The sequence below is a fragment of the Alligator mississippiensis genome, chromosome 12 (assembly GCF_030867095.1).
Source record: "Alligator mississippiensis isolate rAllMis1 chromosome 12, rAllMis1, whole genome shotgun sequence".
NCBI lineage: Eukaryota > Metazoa > Chordata > Crocodylia > Alligatoridae > Alligator > Alligator mississippiensis.
Genome location: NC_081835.1, coordinates 65,751,551 through 65,775,749, shown reverse-complemented (window position 1 = coordinate 65,775,749; position 24,199 = coordinate 65,751,551). Strand labels below are relative to the sequence as shown.

Sequence of the window (24,199 nt, the reverse complement as noted above, 5' to 3'; positions counted from 1 at the left end):
CACACAGTATTAGTGCTAGTTTTATACCACATCCTAAAGTAATAAAGCAACTACCTTATTTCTACCTTATTTCTTCTACTTTCATTAGTTGTCTCTGTATCTAGGCTTTAGTAAAGCCCCTAACACTGTAGCATCCAGGCACTGAATGTAAAAATCCAAAGCATGCGTACTTGGGACTGATTCTAGGCCATCTGGATATCCTTTGGTGTCATCATTTCTTTGCCCTATTGCTCTAAGCCTCACTGTTTTCCTTTTTTAATTCCCTCCCTTTTCTCCTTATTAAAGTGATGTGACTGTTACAGGAATCTAATTCTATTTTGTTTTCTCTTTTAAAGTATATTTATGTTGCAATGCACTGAAAATGCCAAGCATATTTTAGGAAAGCATTTTAAATATGCACTTTCTTAATAGCTAATGCATTCTTGTACTATGGAAGCCAGGCCATTTTATAGGTGCTGGCTGCACCCATAACATTTAGGGTTGATGTGACTTTTGCTCTCATAGAAGGGATTCAACTTCTTCATCCTTTTGAAGAATATAGCGTACCCTCCAAAAATGTATACTATTTACTCCAAGTACAAAATGTGCAGAAAGAGGTAGTTAACTGTGTTAGTCTGAAGTCACACAGAAGACAGGGTAGAGTTGCTCCTTATAGGATAACTGAATCAGAGATTGTAGGATGATAGGAAAGGAGGGCTGGAAGGGACTTCCCAAGGTCATCTAGTCTAGCCACCAGCTCAGGCAGAAACATCCTTGACTTAAACATCTTAGCCAAGTGTCTGTCATAATTAAGAGCTCATTTTGTCAGGTGTAACACAAACATGCAGCAAGTAGAGCTTCCAAAAGATGCACCTGAAAAAGTGAGCTGTTGCTTATGAAAGCTTATGCATCTCTGATTCAGTCTACAAGTTGCAACTCTACCCTGAAGAAGTATCTTCAGAGCTGTGAATAGTGAACTGTCTCAGTGCATCTTAAATTATATTTCATTTTAAAAAATTGTACAGCTAAACAACTCTACCCTAAATACAAATAGATTTGTTCAGCATTCGTATAATCAAATCTACTTTCCCTTTATTTGACTAAGAAGGAAATCACATTTTGTTGAATTGCAGGCTGATTTGAGACACTTTCCAATGTGAAATCCCTTTCAATGTTCTCTATTATGCATGAATTCCAAGAAAAATATCTGCATTATCTGAAATAATCTAGAGAAAATGTATTTCAGAAAGTATCTTGAGTCAAAGGGTAGCAAATGAATCAATGTATGTATTTCCATATTTGTATAGGTTTCATTATATTCTTGATCTAAGTTACTCTCAAGTCTCTTTTATATTTAAAAAACGTACTACACACCTATCATGCAAGATGTAAATAAGTATGTTCAGCTAGTTCAAATTAGATATACAGTAAAAATACACTTCCAAAGAAATATCATTTCCATTTTTGTTCATGTTTTTAACAGAATTTCAGACTAGTACATCAAATGTGGAACTGTACAAGTATGTGAGGAAACATTAGGATTGCAGTAGTAAAAAAATGTACAGCATTCAAAACCAACAAGCTCTAAACAACTGAACAATACCACAGGATTGAAACAATCATGGGGACAACATAGGTCATTGGAGCCAGTGACTGAATCCTAATGTCCCTACATAAAGGCCCTACATAGAATATGGTATCTTATTTATATGCAAAATCCCTGATTTGATTAAACCAGACAATTGATTTAATTGTCCTTTTTAGGTTTTAGATAATAATAACACTAGAGTTTTCCCCTCCACAAATCTCAAGTATTTGAAAAGGCAATATTGAAAGGTGATTTCAAAGATATTTCCATGTGTACTCAGTCCCAGGTAGTTAAAACACACGATATCAAAAGTAGTACTGCATTTTAGAGGACTATTCAAAATTTTACCAACTACATTTTGCCACAATACTTTTGAATTTAGGAGGAAATTGTTTAAAACTGTCTTGATTACATGTGAATATGCAGACTTTTAATTACAGACTGTATCCATTTCATATTGGACCAACATTGCCTTTTAAACCAATAAACGATCCAGCTAAGCATTTAACAAAAATAAAATGCCCAAGGTCAGTGACAATAAACAAAACATTACATACAGCAGAACATCTGTTTCTGAACACCTTTTACAAGGTAGATACATCCTCTTTTAATAATCCACTAACCAGTATTATTTCTTCATTAGCTATTTTGCCATGAAAAAGAGCATTTCGGGGTGCCTGGGAAAGTTTGCTAACTCAACCCAAAATATATTTAAAGCGTGTCTTTGTCATTGTAGAGAAACGTAATGGACTATGTTAAACAGTTTGTTTTGGGGATGAGAATAAAACCTCTCACACAAAGCTTACCTAGTCAGGATTTCTTATGGGGACTTCCTTGCCTCTCAAATTATTCACCTTTATTTTTTAGAGCTGAAGTGTGAAAAAGGTTAGTAAGACTCCTAATTACGTCAGGGTCCCAGCCCCACAACATTTGTGCATTGCAGTCTCTCACTGGCCTCAGAGGGAATTTGGCAAACACAAGGACTACAAATTTTCAGATGAGAAAGCTGAATAAAAATAGCATTTTAAAAACCAAAACATTGTTTCCACAGAGCCCGGCCTAATGAATCATCCTCAGTACACTGAGAGCAGCAAAGAACATGAATCTTGGCACCTATGTTACTGCTTGCTTGGAATAATCTTCTACCAATTTTTGTCCAGTGGGAACAACAGAGAAGATTATAGCAGGCCAGACCTAGCACATCCTGACTGAGAAACCTTGCAACCAGATAGAGTACAAATAACCCTAAGTATGGTAAGTACAACTCAAAATCTGTATTAAATAAGCCACTAGTCAAATCACATAGCCTATATTCATCCTAACTTGAATGTAAACCTTGCTGAGGTTTACTTATTTCTTTAACGTCTGGAAGAATATATTTAAAAAGTCAAACATTCAAAGCACAAATGATATTCCGGAGAACAAAGATCTCAAAACTGGAGAAGGAATTCAATTCAATTCAAAAGGTACATCATGATTGAAGGACTAGCCATGTTTATTAGTACTGGTAACAATAGTCTTACCTGCTCTTTATTCCTTCAAAGCATCACAAAAAAAGACCATATGTTTATGAATCAGTTTTGTCTCAAGTTTATCCACCAATGTTGTAAAGTAATGTAAGAAATACTTTTCTTGTTTCTGGGGATCCTGACCTAATAATGTCTGTCTCAGAAACAGTATGATCCTGGCCACACTACTTTCTGTGAAATGGGACAGACACCTTCTGCAGCACAAACGCAAGATCCGTTTCCTTTCAAATGGCAGCTGAAATGAAACTGAGATTCAGCAACTAAATTAAACAGGTTTTTTTTCTGAATTGCCATGTTCAGTGACAATTTCTAGCTGCAGCTAGCAATTACTTATTTCTCTAGACCAGTTATACAAACCGGACTTTTCACCCATATATTTTTAGGGGAAAGGAGGCACATTTGTATCATATTTAGAATTTACCCTAAGCAGATACTGTGTCTGCAGTTCAATTTTCTAATCCATTTCAATACAGACAGCCTATCAGGATTGTGCAATTAATGCTAAATGTAACTGCAGCCATTACCAAGTAGTTTCCATAAGTGGTTTTATTACTGGTTAGATTTTACAAATTCTGATATTCGAACAGACTTCCACCTTGAAATTCTAAAACAACAAAGCAACCAATGAAGGGCTTAGGACTATTCAAAGTAACAAACTCTTAACATTTTTGCCCTGGTCATAAATATACAGAGAGAAAAAGAGAAAAATGGACATGTAATCCAAAGTGTGTAGATAAAACAGTATATAAGGCACATGGCAGTCTTTGAAATTACAGAAGCTTCAGCCAACTTAAATTAATTGCTGTTTCCCTGGCTCAGTCCACAAAACTGTACAATTACACAAATGTTGTGTTGCAGATAGATCTTCCAAGTTATTCTTTAGTCCATACTCTGTAATACCAGAACAATACATTTCCTTTTGTTTTCAGGAGAAATCCTAATTGTGGTTAGTCAGTTGCTCAAAGCCTCTATTAAAATACACTTGGAATTCAACTAAGAGTAATTTCTTTTTTAAAGAAATTATTGAGAAAGAGTCATCAGAAAAGATTTGTGAGAGTTGTCTGTGAAGGACTTCGAGATTCATGAACCTCAAGACTTCCGGGCACTGACGTCAAGACAGATGTCACAGTAGGCATAGTAGGGTTAGTCAAGTCCGTTAAGGTAGTGGGAGTGCTGGATGGACTCATGGAGGCATTGGATATTTCTGAGGCAGGGCCTGATGGGGTCCCTGCTTGGAGTGTTGAATCTGAAGTCTTATCCACCCCTGTGTTTTCTTGACGTAAGAGGTTCCGTCTGAATTTGGCTCGGGCATTTTGGAACCAAACCTGAAATAATTTAATATAATAGGGTAGCATTTAAAAATCTGCATTGTTGGAAAAAAAAGCAAAAGCAAATTCACAAATTCATCAAAGCCTCAATTGGATGAGATGTTTGGACTGACTCTGCGTGCTGGAAGAGCAGTCATCTTTGCTAGCATAACTCCACAGGCTGTACCCAATCGCAAGGAGTATTCTCTGTCTGGCATGTAAGGCATTTCTTTTTCTTTGTCCCCTGCTTTTCTAAGTAAACAGACTATGTACTGCGACAGGAGCGGACTGGGGAAGGCGGCGAGGAATCTTCCCCTACCGACCCTCAGGAAAGTCTTAGAAGGTCACTAGCTTCGTGTGACTCCTGTACCTGGCTTCCCCCTTTCAGGAAGCATTTGTCAGGATGGGGCATAAACCAACCAGTTGACATGCATAAGCTCAGGTCCACTAGTCCAAGCTGTTTTTCTCACCATGTGCCACAGAGGCCACAGCTCCTCTGCATGGTATTTGGCCCTGTCCCTGACAGCTGTGGTCAGGAACCCACTGGAGTCAAAGAGGTAGTGCAATTTTCTTCTCACTAAAAGATTTGTTCGTTTCCCCATGAACTCTTCTTGACTCTCTTCTCTCTAAAATGTCTTAGCTCCCACTCCCTGTCCAAGTCTCCCTTTTAAGATGTTCTGTGAAACTTTCTATGAAGTTATAACAGTCATGTAAAATGTGTTCAACATAATTTTAGAATCAACAATATCAATGTGCAACAAGTATAATTATCTGTGTGCAACTAGGTCTCTGTCAGTCTCCTGTATTGACTAGGTATGGTCTCTCTAACTAGGACTGAAACAAAAGATGAAGACAAAGGAATCAAAAAGATGAAGGACTGCTTCTTCATGTCCAGCAGTACAACTGGCAAAGCTTGGTTCCCAAGGTAATGGTGACCATCTCGTGCCTCTAGATTACTTTTCAGATAAAATACACTGCTAGGTTATATCAGATTAAGTATCAATAAAAATATATACAATAAACCCAAAAAGCATGTGTCAAACCAGATGTAGAGGCATGTCTCTACTGTATTTCCAAATGGCATTAAAGATCCTATGCTCATCCTAGTGTATATAGATACAGACAAGCTTGTAATGCTAGTTATTCAGACACTATAGAGACAATTTACCTCCTGGGTCAGATTTTATCAACTGAAGCTCTCTGTGCTGATTTATCACAAGGTCTCAAGTTACTGTGCTATATTACCTAAAAATGAACCAGTCCTGCTCCCACTGCACCTCACCCTGACTTACTTCAGTAAGAGCAGGATCAAGCTCTGTCATTCCAAGTGCAATGGACCTTATCATCTTCTCTGCAGGGAAAGAAAATATCCACAAAGCTGTCCTCCTGCAGATTTCTCAGGTGCTCTATGGTGGGAGAGAGGGTGTGTACAGCTAGCTGCCGATCCTGTGGAGGCTGGTGGGCCAGTGGGAAGCCAGAGCCACCCCCAAAGAAGTCATGTTCACCCAACTCTCTGGCAGTATGGCCCCTGCCATAGCTCAGAGGAGCCCTGAGAACACCTCTCCCCACCCCTTTTAAGTGGACTCCCCACCACAGGTAGGAAAGGGACATGGAAATGCAACCTCAAGGGATTTTATCTTTACATCCTCAGCTTCACAGACTCCGCAGGTGATAATGCATGTGCCCCAGCCCCCTTACTCCTCTCCTGGCCTCCTTGCTTTCCATTCAAGATCTCCAGACCAAACACCCTCTTTTGGGCCTGAAGAGAGGAGGGGATAATGGTACAAAGGCTGCTCACCCTTCTTTTCTGAAGTAGAGGGGAGATCCGTGTGAAAGAGCAGGCAAAGCTGGGACCAAGGAGTGGAGTCAAGGCAAGGCTGTCAGTTTGAACTCGATCTTCATGTGTAATTGTCACTACTGACCACAGGAGTTCCATATTTGTGCCATGGATAGTATACTTTGCATACGCTGCACGCTTGTTTGAGGAAGCTTACAGTTTGTACACAGTTAATGTTGCTTTTCCCTTTATTTAAAACAACTGCCAAGTAGTTTAGACTCCATGTGTAGGTTTAATACATTACAAACAAAAATCTTTCCAAAAATGAATATTAGGGAAGTATCTTCAGGATGCTTAAAAAAATGTCTGACACATTGTTATTAGGTATTAAGTACCAATGCTGTAATGAACAAAAGTAATTTTGGCTTAAGTTTTCCAGTGCCATATCTGCCCTTTCTGGGCATTGACTGAGCAGTCAAACACGCAGGCAGAGCTACAGGATTCTGCAAAGTGTTGCACGGGTTTGTCTGCGTGGTTCCACCTGAAGACTGGGAACCGTGTGTGCAAAGAACAAAAGGGAAGCAGATTAGTCTGCTTTGATTATTCAAGCCAGGAGTGTATATAAAAAGCAGCTGGCATCAAGAATAAAAATTAAGGACTTATTTGGTATTAAATAATACAAGTTATAGCCCTATCAAAAGCATGGGATTTTGGTTGTTTGGGGGTTTTTTAATATATGTAACCTGACAGGGTCCCTTTACCAACAGGTAAAAAAAGATAATACAGATAATAATTTATGTAAGTTTTGAAACTCGTCCATTGTAAACAAAGCTGAGTAATTCAGTCATTTTATAATTAAATTAAAATAAAGGAGCCACAAAGTCAGCAGTCCCAATCTATATGCATGTGTCACCTCCTCACTTCATGGAAAGTGACATTCATGAGTAATATATAACTTCATAGGGAAAAGCCCCATATGCTACCACAACTGCAGTTGCTAAACATGATGCAGTCTCCTGATAAGATACATTTATAAAAACTGCCCAAGACAGCAGAACTCACCCTGCACCTAAAAGTTCAGGAGATCCTTAACCAAAATGGTGCAATAGGCCCCACTATGAGATCTCTAAATGCCTCTCTCTGTACACGTTAGTGATTTGGAAGAGAGAGAGGAGGACAAGCTTCTAAGTTTGTATATGTTCCCCTATGTCTTCCATTAAATGATAGGAGTCAAATCCTATCTTTAGGTACCTGAACAGCTATTCCTCAATGCTATCAATAGATCCCATGCAAATATGGGAAGATACAGGACTTACATGTGCATCCTCCTCTTAATGAGTCTAAGCATTAGCTGCAGGAAACAACCCCAAAACTTACAAGTACTGTCCAAAACTAGGGATAATAATACTTACTTTATTCTCTCCTTCACTGCAGTGTTGTCAGGGGTAATTGGTTAATTTATGTAAAGAGCTTTAGAGATGTTCAATGATGAATGAGTGTTAATATTATTACTGAAAAGACTCCAGATATCGACTAAATTTAGAGTCTGAAAAGTCTTTGCCTTGTGTATGAAAAGAACAGGATAAAATGCCTATCACCACTATATCGTACATAATATTGTGGTGTATGTGAAACCCTTTCAGCCAACATTTATATTTAAGGGTACTGAATCAAAACCATTGCTTTTCTGAGCAGTAGATAACATAGATCTAATTCTCCACCGCTATGCAACTAGAATCATCATTTTTACCTGTGAAAATAGGGTTTAAATAGGGTTTAAATAGGGTTTTCTTTTAAGAAAGAATTCTCTACTCATAGGGTTTAAATAGGGTTTAAATAGGGTTTTCTTTTAAGAAAGAATTCTCTACTCATTCATCACAGCGGTGGTGTTCTATGCCCATTTCGGGAACAGGGTGCTATACCTGAAATATGCCTACCTTAAAGAAAGGAAAGAGCACCCCAACTGTATTTAACTGTCAGAACTGTTTGCTCCCATCAGCTAGATAACTTAGAACCTGGTCTTCAGCATTTAAGAATAAACACAATCAGAGCGGTATGGCATACATTTAATACTGTTCTATTCAACTGCATCATAATGGGGCTAGATTATAGGAAACCAAAAGTGAAGAACATGAACTATATCCATTACTGAAAAATAGAAGCAGCTACAAGATCAACCCTTGGTTGATCAACCTCTCTAATTAGTGGAGCTGAATGTCTGTGGCTAGACATCTGAACTAGGTGGGATGGTTCCACAGATAAATTATTAGATTATGAACTGGGAGACCTCAACTCAGGTCTTTGAATTGCCACTTTCCTGGCAGACCCTGGAAACATGACTCAGCCTTGTTGTGCCAATCTGTAAAAATCTGTTCGGGGTGACGTTAAGACAAAGATGCTAAGGCTATAAAGTGCCTGGATGTTATAGTGATAGATGCCAGATAATTACATCAGATAGAGTTACTGTCTGCCTACAACAGCTCCATTATTGTGATAACTGTATGTTAGTAATATGAATAGCTCGTTTTAAAATTAATTTCTCAGCACAATCTCACTAGCTCACTCTATTACCTGTGACACATTAAGATTTACTGTATTTTAATAACTAGTGAGTAAGGGGGTAAACACAATTAAAAATATGAAGGACGCTGCATCACCAAATGAACCATGTTCACTCATTGCACAAATTCTGTTTTGATTATTTATCTTACACTACAGTACAAAATAGATCACAATATATTTTGAAAACATCACAAAGTCTCAGTAACAGACTGGAGCACAGCATCTTGAAGGGAAACCTTTGCTGAGAACTAAGTTGAGACTATCCAGGTTTGTTTATGAAAATGATTGTGTTAGATTGCTGCAGCGGGATCAGCAAAGTCAAAATACAGAAAGAATCCTGTCCCACGTTCTTTGAAATGTAATCTCGATAGGGTGTTACAGGGATCCTTCTGCAAAATGTTAAGGGGAAAATTCTGCTCTCTGCCCCTTTGCTTTCTCCCTTTCCCTTTCCATACTAATGCAACAAGAGGCAAGACCCAGCCCCTAAAAAAGAACTCTTTATGCCATTTATCACTATTTCTTCCCAAGAAGCCCTTTCTTGGGGTTTTATTTGCAGAGAGTGTTACATGCCGGGAGCTGGGTTATTTTTTGTAGGAGAAACTTAAAGGTAACTTATCAAACTCCAACCAAACAGGTCACAATGAATTGGGCATTTTAATTTCCCCTAGAACTTTAGCTGTTGTGCCTGTGCTCACTAGCCGCAGCGCATCAAATATGTGCATGAATCTGTACATAAAAAGGTTAAAAATGTGTGTGTGTGTGTGTGTGTGTGTGTACATAGCAAGAATGTATTGATTTCTAATCTAGGTACTTATGGGATACAGTCTGTACTTTCCCAAGCCACATCAGGAACAATAATTGAGGAAGCATTATACCCATGTTTTTCTGCCTTGCTACTGATGGACAAGGGTGCATGATGATTCAGTACCTACAGAGCCATGCTAAAAGCCAAGTCTTCCCATTCCGACATAAAGAGGATGAAAAATCTGACCGAACGCTCCACTTATCCATCAGCAACCCCCCCCCCTCCCCCCATCGCCCCACCAAAAATAATGTGTACTACATGAAAGGAATGTCCATATAGGAGGTGGACTACAGCCAATTCCTGTAACACTGGAGACTACACTACAAATGCTTAGGAAGCTCATTGGTTCATTACAAGTGCTGCAAGACTTGGAGACAGCTGCTTCTCTGTTCATCAGCTGCAGGAAGATGTACGCAGACTTTCTATTAGAAATAATATAAAAAGAAAGAAAAACATTGTCTGTGGTCAAACCTAATAAAACCTGTTCTCACAGAAGAAAAGGTAAGCTCACACACATACCTAGTATAATGTAGGACATGCTCATAATTTAATTCTACTGGGATGTCCAGGGATCCAGGAATCTATGCATCTTCAATATGGTAGGCAAATAAATTCTAATATTACTTGCCCTAGCTCAGTAGTGCTAGTGAGTGGCTTTGTGTTCAATAACTGGCACAAATTGAATATCAAATATTTTTGGTGAAAAGGCGTTAATGGCATTAATGAGTGACACTGTCAGCAACCAACAACGTTGATAGACCTCTCCAGCAAGGAGCCTTGTTGAAACTACTGTGGGTGAACTTTCAAGTCTGAAAATTGCCAAATGTCCAGCTCACTTCCTCTCACAAGTCAGGCACAGAGCCAGTTGGGCACAAACTCTAAAACAATTTTTCATGGCCCAAACTAATTTCCAACAAAGAGATTGGCAGAATGTGGATTAGTGAACTTCTACCACAGACAGAAGAGCCCATCAGAGTGACTGCACAAGGAAAATCCTGCCATGAAACATGTTCTGGGGCACTCCTCTATCACCTCCAGGGACGCTCTTGATCTAGTCCTCTCCCATTTACTGTCTACCTCCCACCAACACTTCAGGCACAGCAGCTCAGATATGCTGTTGCTGGAGTAAAAAGAGTGGTGTTTCAATACCATTAACACGGTCTTGCAGAAGCTGCATGAAACTGCAGAAGGCTGGCCAAAATTAAGAGAGGAGGAAGCACTGAGCAACCAAAAATGTGAGAGACTATGCGTTTAAGATGGTGATAGAACAAGCAAGGGTGGTGAATCAGTGGCTAGGGGGTGGGTAAAGTGGTGCTGGATATAAGATAACAGGTTGGGAAAAGAATGTGCAGAACAGAATGGAAAAAAGATGGCAGCGCAGAACATGAACCGGGAAGCGAAGGAATGGATGAAAGTCCAAACTGATGCAATGGGAAAGAAAAGACAGAACCTAAAGAAGTTAAGGCAGGAGCGACACATGATGGATGCTAGTCATGTTGCTTACCGCATTCGTGAAAGACAGTGATGGGTGTATTGTATAGGGCAGATGACAAAAGCGCTTCAAGTGTGGGGGAAAATAACAGGAAGAACAAGGAAAAGAGGACGCTGGGAAACAGGAAGGAAACAGAAGGAGAGAAAGTGATGGAAGGCAGATGGAAAAGTGCAGAAAATCCTTTCTTCCACAAATACCAGCTTTTGTCAGGTACAGATGGGAGGAGTACCTATAAGAGGCCTTGATCCAGGAGTTAGGATGTGTAGTGAATACAAAGTGGGGGATCTGTCCCAGCACCTGAAGTCTGATGATAAAAACAAATTGAATGTCAAATAGGGGAGGCGGCGCTATAGAGGAGGTGTTACATTATTTTTATCATGACAAGCTTTCTCAGGGAAACTCCGAACCACCTCCAACCTACCTCTTGCCGTTCATCTCTCACCACAGGACTTGGTCTCTCTCTGGTGAACTCAGCTTCCCTCTCAGCATTTCCCTTCTACTACCATTCATTTCACTGTGAACTCGCCGATGTCCTAGCATTACTCACAGTTCCCTGCCAGGATTTTTGTCACTAACCCCTCACCGGGTTCTTTTCCTACAAGGTTTCCAACCCACTTTCCCTGAGAACAGAATCCTGTGGCCAGTGTTGTAGCAAGACGGTAGAGCTAACTGGTTTCCAAACTTGCATTGTAGCTAAATAGTCTTTTGGATAAGAGCCCATTAAATCCAACTCACTGAAGAACAGAGTAGAGATTTAGATGGAGCTGAAGCATCCAGCACCCCTAACTTCTAAGCTTCTACTATGTTCTCTACTTACAAAGAGAATGTAGCAGCTGAAATCATTCACTTCTCCCTAAAATAATAGTTTAAGAAAAATGCATGCTAAGTTTAACTAACTGTTCAATAAAATAAGCAAGACACCTAACTTACACAACTGTCTCCTAAATATTAGAACCCAAGGTCTTTCACTCTGGTAGGTCAAAAATAAATAGCTTTATTCATATGTGCTATTTAAGTTCCAAAGCTCTATTTAACTTAAACTTCGAAGAAGTTACCAACAAATGAGAAAAAAAGTGGGCATTAGCAATATCCACAGTGCTTCAGCCATGGATTCTCAAACCTGGGGCTGATATTTTATTCAGTGGTAGAGAGAGAAGTTTTTGCCCTTCTTACCTGAAGAACTCTTTTGGTCAGGCCAGTTTTCTGAGCTAGCTGTTTCAAGTCCTTGGCATCAGGGTTATGATTAATGGCAAAGTAAGACTTCATTGTCCGCAACTGGTGGTGTTTGAATGATGTCCTCATGCGCTTTGTTTTTTGATTGCTGGGGTATTGCTGGTCTCTATCCAGGTGGTCACCATCATTTTCATTGCAACTTAAAGCTAAACGCAACAAGAGGGAAAGGGCGTGTAAATCCATTGCTCAGTGACCAACATTGTTTGCAGTTCATCTGAGTGCAGCAATTAAAATAACACACCATGGCATGTATTGTACTGGTACAAGTTCTACTTGCCTTCCCCTCTGTTCTTGCATCCTGCTATTCTTCCTTTACAATAACCAGTCTGCAAGATCCCTCACCTGCCTCTTTACCACTTCAAAAATGTCAGGTCTGCTTCCTTTTTGCTTTTCTCCTTTTCCACACATTGTTCCCCACTTTCTACTTGCGGGACAGTAGCTGTCCTCAACTTTGTAAGTGTTTTAATATACTTTTATCACCATAAATTGCATTGTATGGTACAAAAAGAAGCTGTTACAAAAGAGTCCACTTAAATCTCAAATGAAACAGACCAATTCCTCCATCAAACTAAACCCTGTAGAATATAAGACCGGCCATTAAACAAAACACTATTAGAGGAATAATGTTTGTGTGTACCCCTGAGAAAATTACAACTATAATTTGACTATTTAATGACATTAACCTGTTAAAATAATGTTGAACATGTGCCAAGCCAAAATTTACATTTTTTCTCCATTATTTATATCTCAATAAAGACAAAATTTATTTTAAAAATAGTTTAAAAGATCAACTGTCATCATATCCCTTTCAGATAATTTAACAAGTCTGCCTGACATATTTGCAAAAATCAGTGACAAATATGACATATGATATCTCAGAGCAAAAGAACATAGCAAGTATTATCAAATAGCCAAGCAAAATATTCTTATAAACCACAGGTATTTTTTATTTTATATATGCATACAGTAAACCACAAAAGATCCTCTTAATATAACATTAAGGATCAAACTTAAACCCGCAAGAAAATTCAGTGATATGTCAGGAAATCAGTTCTGACATTTTGTCATTAATTTATCCTACTGTGTTCAGGTATCTACAATCTCCTTCTATAATTAAAAAAGTTTTATGTCAAAAATGGGGAATATCCCCATAATCTTCATTTTATTCTCTCCCTTGATAATTATTTATTCATTCCACTAAAATGGCTAAAAAAACTGGAACAAATACCTATCTTGGGAGATTTAAATTGTGAATTATTGATCCAGCTGTCCAAACATACACACATAGATTCTTTAAATTGTCCATCATCACTGACTCAATACAATGCAATGCATCTGGAAGGTACATACATGTTTACGGTGTTATTTCAAATGCAGATTATTTATCCAATTGAAGTTGTCAGCTCTATGGAATAAATATGAATTTTAAAAGTCAGGTGTTGAAACCAATTTTACAAAGTGTTCACAATATGCGTGTGTGTCTTTTGTGCCCATGATAATAAATGCATGCAGACCTTATAGAAAACAGTTACTCAGCATGTACAGTGGTTGCACTGCAAACTTCAGCATTTCAGAGACTTTTTGAAAGCCACAGCGCATTATGGAATATGGCCTGCAAAATTTCAGTTTGGAAAACAAAGGCAAGTTTGTCTCATAGACATATAAAAATATCTGAAACCTCAAAACTTCTCTGTTTTTGCACCCCTGTAATTTAAAAAAAGAAATAGTCCAAAAAGTTAAAGCAACTGTGGTTAAATATACACATACACACACACGTATATATTTAAAAATTCTTCCCAGGCTAACCTTGTGCCAAGTTTTAGCAATGAGGGGCTTTTTTTTCTGCTCCGTTATAAACTTGGTTTTCTCATGGAAACACTGACAGCACCTGAATTTGAGGGGGGAGAACACAAAAGGGGGCAGCAGAATGCTGCATTTATTGAGCTGAATGGAATGAGCTGGAATCTTTCTCTGGCTTAGAAATCCAGGTCTGGTTGCCAAACGTGGAGCCACCCCATGTGCTTCAGTCTCCCTCATAGTTGCATTCCTTCCTCAGATAACTGGGAAGAAGATTAACTAAAACTATATTGCTCAGGGCAAATGGGGCTATGGAAATGTAAGATAATACATTATTTATTATAATTGTTGTTTAAAGAGATTCACTCACAGAATTGTAGAAATTAGGGATGGGCAAGACCTGTGAGCTTTATACTAAATCCTTCCTAACCCTCCCAGGGGCGATGTGTCAATTATTTATGAGGAAACACATAAATTCTTCCTCTGAAGAATGGAAACCTATTTTCTTGATACGGGCATTGTGCCCTGCAACACAGCAAGCCCCAGGACTGCAGACAACAGGGAGACTGAGGACCCTGGTTCTGAATATGTTCTGTAAAGAGCTATGTATGTTTGTAGTCCAATAAAGTAATAGTGACTCTAAATCCTCCCAAAATGAAATCCCAGCTTGCCGTCAAGCCCTGATTAGACATTGACTCACTTGTTCTTTGAAAATATCCCATCTATGACTTATTTCTTGTCATTTTATTACCCCATTTGCCAAACAAAATGAAAATCAGCACTATCCCATTTGGGACTCGTAGAACTATTGTCCCTTTTTTAAGAAAGGAAATGACAAAATAGAATTTGAAAGTCTGTTGGGGTGTCTGCTGCTTCCTCACGTTGTGCTAGCTGGCTGGATAACCCCAGGCAATGCCTAGCCTGACATAACTAGTCCTATTTAGTGCGAACAGGCATTCAAGCATGGTTATGGTAAGTAGCATCCCATCTTTAAAAAAGTCTGTTGGATTAGCCCAAAGACTACCTTTATGAGAATCTGGAATCCCTCCAAGGGCTGCAGGCACATGTATAGGCAAATTTTTTATGGGGACGGGGAAAGCAGGGTGAGGGTCTCCTGCAATCAGTTCAAAGAGATAATCCCACCAACACTGCCCATATAGCCCTCTACTTGTCAAGCACTTCCCCTCCTCTTCCTTGTGTGCTATTCCTGTCTATCTCATGAAGGATCTGCTGGACTATCTGGATTCCAGGTTCCTGCTCAGCTGCAGGCTGTAGGATTCCTGCTGTGAGACTAGTTCAAAAACAGCATTCAGTAAAATGCCAATCAAATGGGGAAGACTTAAATGAGCAAGATTAATGCCTGGTTCCTGCTTTGGGGGAACCCACTGCCCTGGTGCTGGACCCTGAAATCCCTTTTGCAACTCCCAGCATGTCCACTGAACACAAACTTCCACTCTGCTCTCCCCCAGCAAAAGCGACCACCAGCCACTGAACCACACATATGCTGGCCACCAAATCCCCCCTCCACGAGTCTCTGGCTGGCCACACTGAGCGCTGGCTCACCCCTTACAATCTCCCCATGAACAACACTGTGCAAACACCAATTTGCCCAGAAAATGTTGTAAGTCAAGGGCGGCGTTACCATGTATTTGGGCCTGGCATTCAAAAGCAAAAACGTTGGGATTTGCTGCTGAGGAACACAGTGTACCAAACTGCATGGTGAAAGGGACAGCGGCTCAAAGCAAAGGCACATTACTGTGATTATAATAAACCATGGCTGAATGAGTACTCATGGATCCTTCTTGTGCTCTCCTGCTCCCCGGATCTCTCCAGGTAGGGGTTCAAATCTTGCACAAATAATCAGCATGGTGCAGATGGTACAGGGTGGGGAAAGTAATGATTTCCTATGGAGAAATTAACTGTTTGATTTTAGCAGCTCCTGTTTGACATGTTAAAACTGCCAACAGAAGAAAGCAAATCAGGTCCTGATGATACAGGGAAAGAGGCATGTAGCAGAGACATCAGCTCTGCTCTCTATGGCTCCGAAATTTGCACCCATTTCCACCTGCATTCAGGGTGACATGAGCTCCTTGAACCCCGCTGCTGCCCTGCGAGGTCTATGGAAAGTCTTTGCAGTCCTATGGGGAACAGAATCCAGAAGAGAATCCCCAGCTGCCGTGCAGCACCAGGCACATGTGCAAGGACTGAGTCTCTCTCCCCCAGAGAAGGAAGGGACGTGGGGGCATTTGGCTCCTCATCGTTCTGGAAACAGACACTGCTGCCCTGGGGATGAAGCAGTCCTAGCATCTGGAGCCAGGAGCGTTCCCCTCACTGCTCCAGGGGACACTCACTGCTCCACCCCTGTAGTTTCAAAGTACAAGGCACAGGAATCTCCTCTTCAGCCTTGACATTTCAAGGCCTTCTGCTGGGAATCCTGGCAAGAAGGGCTGTGTTAAGATGCAGGGAAGCTACCCCAGCTTGTGCACAAAGGGGGCCGCAAGAAACTGGGGCTCTTCTGGTGTCACTGGGTGCCGAGGGGAGGAGTCCCAGGGCCCTCCCCAGACTTCAGAGGCAAAGCTGCCAATATGGAGCTAAGGACAGGGGAGGCAGGGGTCTTCTCCTTCCTCCTGCAGCCCGGGCCAGAAGAGCCCCAGCCCATTGCAACCTGTGGGATTCCTCTAGGGGGAGGAAGAGGCTCAGGAGCGGGGCCTGGCTCTATACCGCGGGGCAGGGCGACGACCAGGGGCCCGGACCAGCCCGGGGGAGGGAGAGACGGCTGTGCGAAGGGCAGAGGCCTACCCTGCGGCGGAGGAGAGGCAGGAAAGGCTGCCGGGCTGCATAGGGCGGCGCCCGTGGGCTCGTGCCCCGCTGCAGGGCTCGGCCTGCCCGGTTCTCCCGGGGACCCGCCTCCGCGCCCGGGCTGCAGAGCTGGCACCGCCGGCGCCCCCGGCAGTGCGCGGCATTTCCAGCGCCTTCGTGCTAAGGGCGACTCGGCACGAAGGAGGGCGAGGCTCCCCCAGGGCCCGTTTATTCCGCACCCCGCTCACAGGTGCTCGCGTGTGCAGCCGGCTTCCCGCCAGTGATTGACTGCCCTAAAAAAGCCCATCAAACTCCATGCCAACAAGTGAGAGAAGAAATAATGATCACAGGAGCACGCTTAAAAAAAAAAGAAAAAGAAAGAAAGAAAAAGAGATCTTTTTGAAGTTCCGGCTTCCTTCGAAGCTATTTTCCACTTGTCAAGCTCTATCCACATCTGAAGCCCGTCACCATCCCACCCCACTGCAAACTGGGTCTTGTCGGAGTGGGGGAAAAGAGAGTCAAGCCCATTTATGCGACAGATGAAATCACCGCAATTCCCTAAATAATGTAGTTCTCGCTCCTGGCAGGCTCTGCCCCCCCCGCTCCCGGCTGGGCGCATTTCGGGAGGATGCGGTGCCTCGAGACAACGCGGGTTACACAAAGCGGGCACAACCCGGGCGTTTCTCGGAGGGGGAACAACCCTGACCCGATCACATTTCCCTTTCGGGCTCGCAGGCTCCGACACTTGGCGATCAGTTTTTCTTTTGTTATAGTCTACATCGGTGGACGGGCTGCTTGGCTCTCCAAGATCCGCTCCGTGCCTGGCCCCTGCCCTTCAGAGGTGGCGGTTTCGGTGGGGAAAAGACAGCCAGGGAAGGCGGCGGGAGCTGCAGTGGCCCCGTCCGAGCGGAAAACAAGGCAAAAAGCTCGGGGCCAATTCTGCTGCAAACGAATGGGAGGTCAGGACCGGCCCGGGGGGCGCGCCGAGGGGCCGGGGGGAGGCCCTGCACCCCCGTCCCGAGCGGGCGCTGCCGCGTTGCCGTGCAGGGCCTGGGTCTACACATCTGTCCTGCACAAGGAGGCGGAGGAAGGAGGGCTTCGGGCTAATCCTGTCTAAAACCAGTGTTTGCAAAGGGAAACGCGCGCAGGTTGCAAAAGGCAGAGGGGTCTGGGGGACGCGGGCGCCAGCGCTGTGCGCAATGCCCGGGTGGCACGGCGGGCACTTCAACAACTCCCAGGTGCCCGCTGGTCCCTGCAACGGGACCGCCAGGGAGCTCGCCCGCCCTGCGCTTTTCCTCCTCCTCGTTTTCAGTGACCGCAAGGCATTTCCGCGCATCCATCCCCGCCTTGCGCGCAAACTAGGCACGGCCGCACCCCCCAGCGGGGTCTGCGCCCGCATCGCGCCCAGCACGGCGGCGCGGGGCCCCGGGCTCATCCTCGGGTTTTCTCCTAGGGACCCGCAGAAAGCAAAGCGCCGCCCGGAGCCGCAGGTCCCAGGCACCCGGCGAGCGCGCGCGGGGGCCCCAAACGTGCCTCTGCCTGACACCCAAAAATCAAAGCAGAGCTGCCCCTTCCTCACGGCCGAGCCTCACGCCAAAAGCCAGGCAGGGAGGCAGGCAAGTGCTGACCCTCTTCGGGGTCTCCCTGCCCTGGACTGGCATTTTACTGCGCAACCGAGCTCAGACTTTACAGAGAGTTTTTTTTTTATCTAGAGCAACACCTCCCCCCCCCCCCAGCAGCTCTTTGAAATGCTTAGACTAGGACAGAAATGAAAATGTTTTCCTGGGCACAACCACGCAGATGCAGCCATCCCAAGGCTTCTCGCAGCGGGCTCCCACCGAGAAGCTGGCTACAAGAGCAGGGGAAGGGGCATTATCTTGGGCAGGGCAGGAGGCCTGGTGGCCTTCCCGAGCTTACGGGGTGACAGTACTGCGGTGGGGAGGTTAGACGGGGAAACAGCCCAGGACTCTGGCCACTGCGATGTCCAGACCCGGAGGGCCAGGCTTTCTAGCCCTGCCTGGCCCCAGACATGTCCCTGGGACTCCAGGCTCTTGCAGCTGATCTCAGCTAAAGTTGAGCGGGGGCGAGGTAACTCAGGGCTGCGGAGTGGCGATTCGGAGCCGTCTATCATTCACATCGCTTAACTAAACTCCAGCCAAACTTGTCATCGGGCAGACAGTCCAGGGCCTGCCGGAAAACACCTGCTTTCAGCAGCCGACTGACAATTGCTCAGCCCGCCAGCCTGCCCCTCGCACAGCCCGGCGCACACCGGAGCTCCCCTCATTCCAGCTCAGGTCCCAATGAAATCACCACGTTTTTCCCCACTTCCTTTTTGCAAAAGTCTCCAGTGCAAGAGCTCAGGAGAGTGGCAGAATAATTCACCCCAACAGCAGCCCTTAAGAATTTAGCTACTAAAGGAAATTCACAGCTCTCTGAAGTGCTAACTTACAATCTCTGGTTTCCAGATTTTATTTCAAGCTAGGCTCTCCCCCCTCCCCCCTCCTTAACCAGATGACCTTGCTTCAAAACATTTTATTTCCAGCTGAAGTGAAAAATGCTAACATATTAGCTTCTGTAATTGCAGTTTGACAGCACTTGATCTCAATAATTATGCTGCAGCTAAACTATTATTAACGGTTTAAGCTAAAATAAACTGAAATCCCCCTTCGGAGGGGAAGAGAAACAAGCCATCTGCATTGTTCCTGGGGGAGCACGGGGTCTCTTACCTGCGTTGTAAGCTGCCAGGTCCGCCCCAGGCCCTGGGCTCTTCCTTTTCCTGGGTCTCCCCTTCTGGACAGTCCCCACGCCGTTGTAATAAGGCAGTCCCAAAGTGTTGGCAGAGCCCGCTCCCAGTGCCGGGCCCTTCCCAGCGGCTACATCCGAGTGATTGAAATGCACCTGGTACTCCCCCTGGATGAGCGTCTCGAAGTGGAGGCGGCAGTACACCAGATTGTCCTTCATGCCAAAGTGGTCGCCGGTGGTCAGCATCTTGTTGCAAGTGGTGCAAGTGAAGCAGTTTAAGTGATATACCAAATCCCTGGCCCTCATGACCATTTCAGACGCGGAGATCCCCAGGTGACACCTCGCACAGCGCTGCACTGAGAACCTCCTGCAACACAGAACGGCCAGAGACAGATGAGCACCGCGTTCCCCCCCTGCCAGCTCACAGCTCCTCACCATGCCCTTTCGCTGGACATCACCGGGGAAGCTTAAAGGTGGTCCTCCTCTCCAGCCAGGGAGCTTTGTCCGGAGAGGATCTGCAGGGTGGGCTCCGGGCTGGGATCCCTGGATGGGAAGAGAGAGCTGAACAAGGCAGGAAAGTTTGCGGAGTGGAGCTGGCCTCCGGGGCTCTGAGCTGGCAGGGTGTGGAGGGTGCAGGGACCAGTGTGGGCTCGGCCGGACAAGCCCTGGCGAGAGCCTCGGGCCCTGTGCCGCTTCCCCTCTGGCGACGGCAGGAACCGCTTTGAACTCAGCCTGTCCGCGGCGTGTAGCGCCCGCGGGAGCTCCGCAGGCGCGGGCCGGGGCGCCAGCTCGGCCCGCGTTTGCTCTGTGCTGACGCAGCCGGGGGTCCCCGGGCCCGCTACTCACGCCAGCCAGCGCCCCCCCCCCCCCAGCCTGGGCGCAACACTGCGCGAGATTTCCAAAGGGTGCGTAGGCGTGCGGGGGAAGCGCGCGGGGCTCTCGGCCCGCCGACACGGGCCCTGGGCTGCGCTGCGCGGCCGCGGGGAGGCCGTACCTGTAGTAGTCCTCCTTGCAGTAGATGCTGCCGTCCTTGCTGAAGCAGGTGAGCTCGGACTCCAGGTTGAGTTTGCACTCGCAGCACTTGAGGCAGCGCATGTGCCACTGCTTGTCCACGGCCAGCAGGTAATAGCGGTCCGAGATCTTGCCCCCGCAGCCGGCGCACAGGGCGGCCCGGTCACTGCTGATGGACGGCATGGTCTGCTGGGGAGAGCACAGGGGCCGTGAGCCAGACCGAGCAGCCTTCCCGCGCCGCGGCCGCCCCCGCCGCCCGGCCTCCCCTTCCCGCTCCTGGCGCTGGAGGCAGGAGGCAACAGAGCCCCGCAGGTCCGGCCCTGCCGCGGCCGCCGCTCCCCTCCGGAGCTCCTCGGCCTGCGGTCCCCGAGCCACCCGGGGAGCAGAGGAGCAGGCCCCGGCCCGGCGGCCTGGCCCGGCTCCGCCTGCGCCTCTCGCGGCGCCCCCGGGAGAACCCGCACGGCCGGCTCTGCGGGTGCCCGGCGGCTCTTGGGGCAGGCCGGGGACGACCCCGGCAGCTGCGGAGCGCGAGCGGGGGCCCGGGCGAGATGGGACGGAGCAGGGCCCGCTCGGGGAGGCAGGCTGCTGCAGCCTGGCCCGGGCAGAGGAGGGAGAACGAAGGAAAGGCAGCGGTACGCCAGGGTAGCCTGGGACAAACTTGGAAGCAATAAAACTAAACGTAACCCCTATATAATTTAATAGTTTCGTGTCAAATCGCAACCCAAGCGAACCCCTGAAAAAATAGCCAACTTCCACGCAAGAGAAGGAGAGAGAAAAATCCCCCTGGAAGCCATTTAAAACCAACGGCAAAACACCCTTCTTTCTTTTACTCGGGATCTACAAAACAAGATCGAAGTGGAAAGGTTCAGGCGTGAAGCAGTATTTATGGCAGGCTTTGCAATTCGCTTTTGTTCATTTCCTTCTAAATCTGCTGTTAACATGGCAGCTCGGAAAGCCCACAGATTTTCTTCTGATGCAAAACCAACACAAAGGTTTTTCCCCCCCTAGGTCTGGCGGACACTCGGTTCTGGTTCTGGGTTTCGTTTTAGTTTTATTTTTTGCCCCTCCAGCTTCTTGCCCCCGTGCGCAGGTCAAAACAGGGCGGCTAAAAGGGGGAGCAGCAAACAGACGGAAAATAAAGCCGGGTTCTCCCCTCAGGCACACGGAAGGTGTCCAGGGCACCTTTACTCCACACCATCCACCGCTCCAGTCCTGGGGCTTGGATTTGACCGGCACAATTCAAAGCAAAACACAAGTCTAGCCATGGGCCCCCCTGCTCTCCCCCAGCTCCACTGCTAGTTATATCTTTAAAGTCAAGTGAACCCCGATTAGGGATAGTTTCAGAAGCAAAAACCGCTTCCTGAAAAGCCACTTGAAATAAAACGCGACTCCTCTGCTTTGTCCTTCCAGGGACGGGAATATTTGGAGACTCCCAAAAAGGTGCTTCTAAGCCCCAGCTCCTAGCACTGAGACAAAATACCCGACTAATTGCGCTGCGACAGATGAGTCGATTAATTCAAGTATTTTTTTGACCTGAGGGGAACAAAAGCAAACTTTTCAACCCCCCTCTCAAAAATATATACATGTGTAGAGAAGAAGCCAGGTTATATCCTTCCAGGGAGCAAGCTCTCGTGACAGCCGTTATTTCACCATTAAACGGACTTGCCTTGACTGCTTGGCAGTTCTTTTCTACATGGTAGCGACAAAAATAAATACACCAGGAGAAACTTAAAATCGAAGGAGAGGGGCTTTTTTCTCCCCCCTGCACGTGGCCATATTAGCTGCGTAGGTAGAGGCAGAATTTAGCCAAATCCGTGATTTTTTTTTTTTAACCTAGCAAGGGCTGCCCTTTCTATTTACGAAAAAAACAAAAAACAAAAGTCGGGAGACATGAAATGTGGAAGCAATCAGATCCACTTGGAAAAATCTCTTCCATGTTGCTAGCCGTAATCGCGTGGAAGGAAGACCTGATTTTATTGAAAGGCATGGGTGCTCCGGGCACGCCTGTGAACGCACACATCTTCCCAATCACCAGGCACGAAACGAGCCTGAAAAATCTTTTGGGACCCCAAGTCCTCGTTCGGCCCCTGCCCGCCAGCCCTGCGCCGGGGCTTCTGGCCACAGCTACAGCCTCTCGAGCCGAGCGGCCGCGGGGTTCATCCCCGCCGGACCCCGCGCCGAGGGCCCGAGCCGCGCGCTCTCCTCCCCTCTCCCCAGACCTGGCGGCCCCGCGCCGATCCCGGCCCCTCCTCGCTCCTGCCCAAACTTCGGGGAAGGCCGGCGGCGGCGGCGGCGGGGCGCGCCTCGCCTCGCCTCGCCTCGCCTCGCCTCGCCTCGCCACCGGCGATCAGCTCCCGGCTGCGGCGGCCCGGCCGGCGGGCCGGGGCCGGCTCCCTCGCCCGGGCGAGGCAGCGCTGTCCTGGCGGGGCGGCTTATTTCGGGGCTGGCGTCTCGCACTCTCTCTCTCCTCCTACCGTTTCGGTCTCTCCCCTGTCTATGGCCGAGCTGATGGCCGGCGCCTCGCTCTTGGCTCTGCGGTCCATCTCGTCGATGACCCCGTGCATCTCCGAGCCGGACAGGCTGTGGAAAAGCATCGCTGAGGAAGCGGACGAGGAGGCCGCGAGCTGCGGCGGCTGCTGCGGACAGTGGTCGGGGTCCCTGCAGGAGCCCAGAACTCGCGTTAGCCGGAGCCCGCCCCCATGCATCGAGCACGGCCGCCCCGTCTGTCCTCGGGCTCCCCCCGCGCCGAGCCGAGCCGAGCCGCGCAGCGCCGCGCAAGGCCGGGCAGGGCAGCGCCGCGCCGCACCGCACCGCACCGCACCGCGCGGGCACCGGCCGCGGCTGTCGGGGCAGGGCGCGGGGGCAGGGGCGTCGGGGCTTGGCTCTAGTCTGTTGCGTGGGCCCGGCGCATCCCTCTAGGAGGCTTCTTCGGGGCAGGGCTCATTGCCCCGGCGCCCGGCTCTGGCCCAGCGGGCGGAAGGCTGCGCGGCTGCGGGGCGGGGGCAAGGCAACAACAACAACCAAAAAAAAAAAAAAAAAAAAAGGAAAAAAAATTAAACCATCTTCGTCGCGGCACAAACCGAGAGAAAACGAGGCGGCCCCTACATGGCAGCGGGCAGGGGCACGGGGAGGGCTGCCTGCCGGAGCCCGCGCTGTGCGCGCACAGTCCGGGGGGCTAGTAGCGGCGGCGGCGGCGGCGGCAGCAGCAGCTCCTCGGGGGCAAGGTTTGCTCCTTCCCCCGCTCCTCCCCCAGGCCCCGGGAGCTCATTGGGAAGGGGAAGGGGAAGGGGAAGGGGAAGGCGCCGGGGGGAGGGAGAGGGGCTGGACGGGCACCAAATGGGACGGGCGCTGCGGCGCCCCTCTCCCCCCCGGGCGCCCCGCGGGCGCTGCTCCGCGCCCCGCCGCTCCCAGGGACATAAGTTGGGGGCTGCGCCGCAGGAGTGACTGGGGAGGAGGAGCGGGAGCAGGAGCGGGAGCCGGAGCCGCTGCTGCTCGGCGCAACCCCGCACGCGGCGAGCGAGGCTCCTGCAGTCCCAGCCCAGCGCAAGGCTCCGCGCCTTTTCTACAGCCCCTCTGAC

The 24,199-nt window shown here is 46.9% G+C and overlaps 1 protein-coding gene across 5 annotated transcripts; it reads right to left on the bottom strand.

Moving 5' to 3' along the window:
* Nucleotides 1-1,431: 1,431 nt before the first annotated feature.
* On the bottom strand, nucleotides 1,432-24,101 carry LHX2 (LIM homeobox 2). Of its 5 annotated transcripts, XM_059715742.1 has the most exons (6): nucleotides 23,702-24,101; nucleotides 23,096-23,279; nucleotides 20,605-20,810; nucleotides 19,595-19,977; nucleotides 12,213-12,418; nucleotides 1,432-4,421 (listed from the first exon to the last, which is right to left on the bottom strand). In XM_059715742.1, exons 2-6 carry the CDS (start codon nucleotides 23,213-23,215, stop codon nucleotides 4,134-4,136), a joined length of 1,203 nt encoding a protein of 400 aa, XP_059571725.1. In that variant the 5' UTR covers nucleotides 23,216-23,279; nucleotides 23,702-24,101; the 3' UTR covers nucleotides 1,432-4,133. The 5 variants fall into 5 exon arrangements, with proteins under 5 accessions (XP_059571725.1, XP_006267319.2, XP_006267320.2 ...); XM_006267257.4 differs by having other exon boundaries at nucleotides 23,096-24,101; XM_006267258.4 differs by having other exon boundaries at nucleotides 20,605-20,807; nucleotides 23,096-24,101.
* Nucleotides 24,102-24,199: the final 98 nt, after the last annotated feature.